Source organism: Calonectris borealis, chromosome 2, assembly GCF_964195595.1.
Source record: "Calonectris borealis chromosome 2, bCalBor7.hap1.2, whole genome shotgun sequence".
In the NCBI taxonomy this organism is placed as follows: Eukaryota; Metazoa; Chordata; class Aves; order Procellariiformes; family Procellariidae; genus Calonectris; species Calonectris borealis.
In genome coordinates this window covers 36,301,881-36,308,427 of record NC_134313.1, presented here as the reverse complement: position 1 = coordinate 36,308,427, position 6,547 = coordinate 36,301,881, and the positions used below count along the sequence as shown (strand labels likewise).

Here is a 6,547-nt window from a genome sequence, read left to right as displayed (position 1 = left end):
AAGAGCCTTACTTTTTCCAAAAGAGAAGCCATAATCTCTTGAATAAAAAATTGTACAAAACTGAAAGCAATTATTGATATGAGGCAGCAGAAGTTTCATTTAACAGTCCTGACATATGCTAACAAAGTAATAGAAACTCTCTTCCCACAACTGGAGGCAAACAAAAATCTTGGATCTGAAACTCCTTATTCAATATTTGCAGTGTCTGTCAAGTGGCAAGGAACCATGATAAGGAACTATTTGATCATCCATGAGAAATGAAAGCACTACATCTTAGTGATTTTTTTTTAAAGAAATTATTTCCTTCAGCTGTTACAACAGATACCCTTTAGAGAAAAGACAAAACACCTCACTATTGTCCAAATTCCTCCCTTGATATCCATCACAGCATTTTGGAATTACTGACAGCTTTGTCTCAATAGTAGCTGAATATAAGGAACAGTGCTTCTGCACTCCACCATGAAAAGGTCCACACGTATTTCCATTCAAGGGTAGCAATCTATTTTAAAACAAGAATTTATTGTGTTATAGTATAAAGACACTAAACACAAAACAAAGTGTTTAACAACATGAACATTGACACAAAATAAAAGCAAGATCGTTTCAAGCCAATTCTGTAACCATTTCATGTGAGAAATTCCAAGTGAAAGAAAGTTACATACACAGGGTCACCCTACGGAAAGGATGGCACCACCTTCATCTAATTCAAGCCCTATTTCAGGACATCATAGCATTGTCAGAATAGTTGCATTATTTTGAGGGCTTGAGTGGTATACAAGCTTTGTCTTGGCCCTCTCTATATAGGTGAACTTACCCACAGATCTACAAGAGAACCAATGGAGGCATTTCTACTGTAAACTAAAAGACCTGAGGTACATTCTCTTCTAATCTACCTTGCATTTTTTTGATCTAAGTATATTATAGGGGGGGTATTAAAGAGCAGCATAGATTTGGTTATTTAACTTCATTGTAGTCCATGTGATAGCATAGGTCAATAAAACTACAATGCACATCTTCAACAAAATACATACAGTATGTCATAAAGCTTCTCTGAAACCATGTATTGTAGTATGGCAAGCCACTATATGAAAAGATACATGAATCTGAGAAGACGTACTTGAACCATTTTTTCAGAGACATTACCTTGTGTCACAATAAGGTCTCTTTCCTGTGGACTATTTGATAGAATCCATTATGTGAACCATTCACACATGAATTTCTCAAAGATGCGTCAATCCTTTCAATCAATAGAGCAGTTAACATGAATATACAGATTAAGTAACAGATTACTGCTCTTTCATATGAACCATTTCCAAAAATAACCAGCTTGATTAACTCACAACATTACAATTTTGCTAAACACAAAGTTAGGAACGGAACTATTTCATTTGTTTAAAATTATTATTTTTGGCTCTTAAAAGAAATTGAATTCTATGTTTTAAAGGCTCATTGTGAAAGTATATACACAGATCAAATTTATATCCAAAGCTAGATTTTACCATTGAGTTTTAAAGGCCAAGAGATATTTTCAATACAGTAGAAAAAATAGCAGTTCCTGAAGTATATTGTAGCCTCACTTCACTGGCAATATCCATAATTCAGTTGCTGTACAAAATACTTCTCTGAAGCAAATCCATCTGAACTCTATCCACCCTGAGTTAAGCATCTATACTTTTTAAAATGTTTTAAACATTAGGTAACAGAGAAGTATGTACAAGGCTATAAAACTTGTCAGTTATCATACAGCAGTAAGAAAAAAAATCAGTATTTTCAGCCAATTTTCTGTTTGTTATTGTAGTTATTCATTCTGGGTTGGGGTTTTTCTGGGGGTTTTGTTTATTCATTTTTAAATCAAGTAGCTACTTGATTTAGACATCCATGCATTAATCACTTGAATTTTTTTTTTTTGAGTGCAACAATAAGGCAACAGTAAAAAAAAGTTATAGAAATTTTGCATATGTGTAAAGGTATTAAGTTTATAAAAGTGCTTCCTAAAAAGACAACCTAATTGCAGTATCAAAATATTACAGACTGGTGAGAACAACTATCTATTATTTCAATAAATGTTGCTCCATAGAAAAATGTCAATCTGATTTTAGGCTTTTTCCTCTTTTTTGGTGAAGTAAAAGCCTGGAAAAAAATTGGTATGGCTGCGTGGGACAAGCAAGTTAAGAAAATATACTTTAGTCTAAACTTAAATAAGAAGGTCCACACTCTTTTGTCAAAACATTAAGCCTCTGTCAAAAATGTATTTTTTTTTCTTTTTATAGTACAGGATTAAAAGACAAGATGATGCTTACAAGATAAAGAAATAATTTACATGAAAATATCTTCTGACAAAGCTTTTCAATCAAAATATTGTTTTGTAACATTCAAACATGACATACAACAACAAAAGAAACAGTGAATGCAAACAAAAAATGTTATATGGATTGCTTTCAAACACATAAATAAATGAAATATTGGTGTAGGCAGTAGGGCTCATGCTGATGGCTAGCAGGAAATAACAGTGTGCAATCTATTTGGAAAAAGCTCTAAAGTACAAATTACAAGCCCAATTATGGACTGCAGCAAGTTCAGTTATATCACTGCCATCCTCTCTTATCTCCAAAATAAATTCTTGATTAAATCACTCATACCCTAAATTACTCATACCTTTGCTTCAGAGATATGAATAACTATATACAAAAAGTAGTTTTATTTCACCATAGGGATAACATTGTACCTCTCTGCCAATGTCACTTGAGAAACCTTCCATGTCAAAACAATTTGACAGCAGATAAACAATTTAATAAATATGCAATGATCTTATTACAGTCCTTCAGCTAAGCATGTTAACTCATGCTGCTAGTTTTGTGATCACAGTGCATAGAATCCAAATATAAAAGAATGGGGTGGCTTTTAAGGTAATGGTCGATCCCTTGCTTACAATCCAAATATATCCGAAACTTTCATAAGCTCTGTCATGCATCAATCTTTTTTTGTGGCAGGAGCAAAACCTTTCCCTGGTACAATGTCCATTGCCGGCAATGGATGCACCAAAACCGCCAAGGAGCTCAGTGTTATTGCACAATATATGAAGACCTGGAATTCCTCCAAAAGCTTAAAATAAAAATAATGGAATTATTCTGACATTTCTGGACACCTGCATTAATACTGTATGACTAATAAAAGCATGTCAGTTGCATGGACTGAACCAGCGATCAACATGCGCCCAGAATGCACACTAGTAAAAATGCAGTCAAAGGAAGTAGTCTTCATTGCCTATAGGTCACTTCCAGTCAAAGGTTAAAGTTCAAAGACTGAATGATCAAAGTGCTCATTTTCTCAGTAGGACTATCTTCTGCTACGAGGATCACAAAATGGTGGCATCAACATGTGTCATCTTTAAAATAAAAGAAGAGTATTTATGGAAAACATATAAACATTCTAAGTCCAAATTAGCAAGGTGCTGTACGCAGAAACAATTCCTAGCATAGACAGTAACATGGAAATACACTGATAGAATAATTCTGTGGTTTAGTTCAATAATGACTCAGGAAAAAAAAAAATGAAGAGAGTATCAAACATAAAACTTCCAAAATATACATACACCCCCAAGCATATTGGTATTAGCAAATATTCCATTAAAAGGACAGTAATTTCCACATTCCATATTTAGAAAGCCACTCATTAGGAAAATGAAAGATCAAATATGCTTAACATTTTGCCCCCCTTAAAGTACAGCAGGTCCACATCAGTTATCAAATTGAGAAATCCTTTTATAAGGAACATATAGCAATAAGAGCCGGCAGAATGGGCTTCTCCTGATGCATTCTCAATCCTTTATAAATACATATATATATGTATATTCATTTATTTCTCAAGAATCAACACGAACTATAGTTGACAGAATTATGCAAAAGTAATGTTACTACTGTAGTCCTAAAATCTTAAACGTGAAAATAACTTACTTTCACTAAGTTTTAGATACTGTGATTGGACAGAACATACTACAAAAAGAAGAGTATTCTATGCCAATCTTTTCTGCATTATGCTCAACATTAAAGTAAATATTTGTCTGTGAAAGCTCTCCCTTTTAAACTTCGTCTTCCACACATCAACCTGCAGTATATTTGCATCTGGCAACAGTAAATATTCAGCTTGTTAATAGAAAGCAAACTTACTGTCTGGTTATTTTTAATGCATTTACTAGTAACCTTGCACACCTAGAAAACGTAGCCTCATAAACAGTATTTTCACTGTTTACAGATTTAGTATGTACAAAGTAGCGGTGAACAATTTTACATTCTCACTGGAAAACATTGTCATCAATACTATTACATATAAAAACCCTTCTTCATTTTGATAGGAGAGTGAAGAACGAAAACCTGTACATGTAAAAAAGATTGGACAAGGATGCAAGAGAGAGAAGGGGTATTTGAACTGCGTACTAGAAGTTTAGGCCAAATACCAGAGAAAACACTTTCTAATTAAAAAAACCCAAAACAAAAAGCAGTAAGGAGGTACTGGTTGAAAACAAACACCATTGCCCTCTTTTTTCACAAAAATCTAGCTCCTGACAACACCAAAAACAGGCAACACCTTTATGAAACCAATTTCAGCCTGGATGCCCAAGAAAACCACCTGGAAGATCCTCCTGTCTTTAACACAGCATGATCGACCCTCAGATTGAAACTCAGCATGAAATTCAATGTACAGTTGAAGCAGACGTTGGATAGGGCAGACAATCTAGAAATATTTTTAGTTATCAAAGATCAGGAGCTTTGAAACAGGGCTTGCGAGCACACATCAGTGTGTAGCAAACAAGGCTCCATAACTCTGCTTATGGACTAAGTTGCTTTGTTGGGGCAGGGATGAAATGAGAGATTGAAAACTCTGTAATAAACTAAATGCACAGAGACACACATTTACATGTCAGAATATATGTCAAAGTGCCACTTTATACCTCTGTGTTCATATCTGTTTGCTTTATGGCAGCTCCCAATCATGCACTATTTGCTCCCAGCTAAATAAATTCCAGGCACCTACTGGAAAAAAGATTTCCTTCAAAGGCATATGTTTAAAGTGATGACAGTCTCCCTCCTTTCTCTTCAAAACACAGGGATTCAATTTCACATAAAAGCTAAGCCAGTCCAATGGCTAGCTGACAACAGAAGGGGCAGAACCACTCTGCATCTCCCCCAACATGTTCTTGTATTACCACTGGCATTTATTTCACCCAGTGGTTACCCTTGGACAGCTGGTTTTCTTTCTTGGTTGGGATTGGTTTTTCTCCCTTAATTTACCCAGCCCAAAGTGGTTCAACCACAAGATTAGGTGTGTGACACTTTAGTTGAAGCAGGAGCAGAAAATGAAGATGACAGGATCGCCTTTTCCAAGAGCTTGTAAATCTTTTCAGGTGTACATAAGGTTGAAGACAGTTCTTTTCCAGACAGAGGTGGTTAAAATTAGCAGGCAAGCTACACTTCTCGTTTTAGTGTAACCCACCATTTCTTCAAACCCATTAAAAAAACACTGAAAATTTAAAGATCATGCCTTGGCAGTCTTGTATGTCCACAGAAGAGAAACAAAATTACTTGTAACTGAGAGAAGGAACAAGTGACATACAAAACTTGAAGGGAAAACCCTCTAGCATTTAAGAAAATTTTTATCCAATGGATATCGGGTGTGTTTTATTTTTTAATGTAAGAATTTAACAGTGTGGGAGAAAAAGACCAATGAACTTTTAATCATGATCTCCTTTGTAATTAGTACTTAAAAAGGAAGTTAAAAAACAAAGAAAATATAATGAAGCAAAACAGTATGAATTATTTAAATGAACTGACTTGCCTTCTCTTGCCTCAGGTTGGTTTTTAGGTTGCTCTGAATTTGGGGAGGGGTAGGGTTTTCTGACTTTCAGAAAACAGCCATTGCATAGTTACTTTGAAGTAATTAAACGACTTGTCCAGTGGACTATGAGCAGCTTGATGGTTTTGAGCCACAATTATATAGCAACTTTCAGAGTCAGATAACCCACATTTCTTTTCAGACTCATTTGGTGTTTTGCTTGTTTTAACTCAAATTGAATTTTGTGAATAAGAAATCAAAGTAGTATCTGCAGACTGTTCTTGACAGACTTCAATCCTCAATCAAAATGAGACTCTAGTACAAATTCAAAGTAGACAGAACATATTTTAATCACAAGATAAAGCTAATAAATGAAACTTTACTTCTTTCTCTTTAAAAATAACTAGCAAGTGAAAATAAAAATAGTAAATAAAAACTCTTCAAAAGTTGCCAATAAAGAGAAAGCAAAACTGGAAATAGAGAAGCACCAAACACATTACAAGAGCGCAAAAACAGAAAGAGAAGAGAAAGCGACTACTGAATAATCTGGTGAAGATGAAAAACCCAGCCTTGCGGGCAATAGGATTATTATTCTTGGAGTCAATTTTAAAAACAACATAATGTAAAACCATATGGTAAACAGTGCTGAGTTTCTTAAATACCTCTTAATCCCACGATATACAGCACTCCTCTTACTGTAATTGAAGTCACCTTGTTT

General features: G+C 34.6%; 1 protein-coding gene across 2 annotated transcripts in view; it reads right to left on the bottom strand.

The window, feature by feature from the left end:
• Positions 1-502: 502 nt before the first annotated feature.
• The window catches only part of UBE2W (ubiquitin conjugating enzyme E2 W), a 32,342-nt gene continuing 26,297 nt past the window's right edge, over positions 503-6,547 (bottom strand). Inside the window, exon 6 of one of the 2 annotated variants that reach the window (XM_075141637.1) lies at positions 503-3,385. In XM_075141637.1, coding sequence (XP_074997738.1) covers positions 3,372-3,385 — 14 coding nt within the window. In that variant the 3' untranslated portion in view covers positions 503-3,371. The remainder of the gene's footprint in view (positions 3,386-6,547) is intronic. The other variant, XR_012672323.1, reaches the window with a different exon arrangement.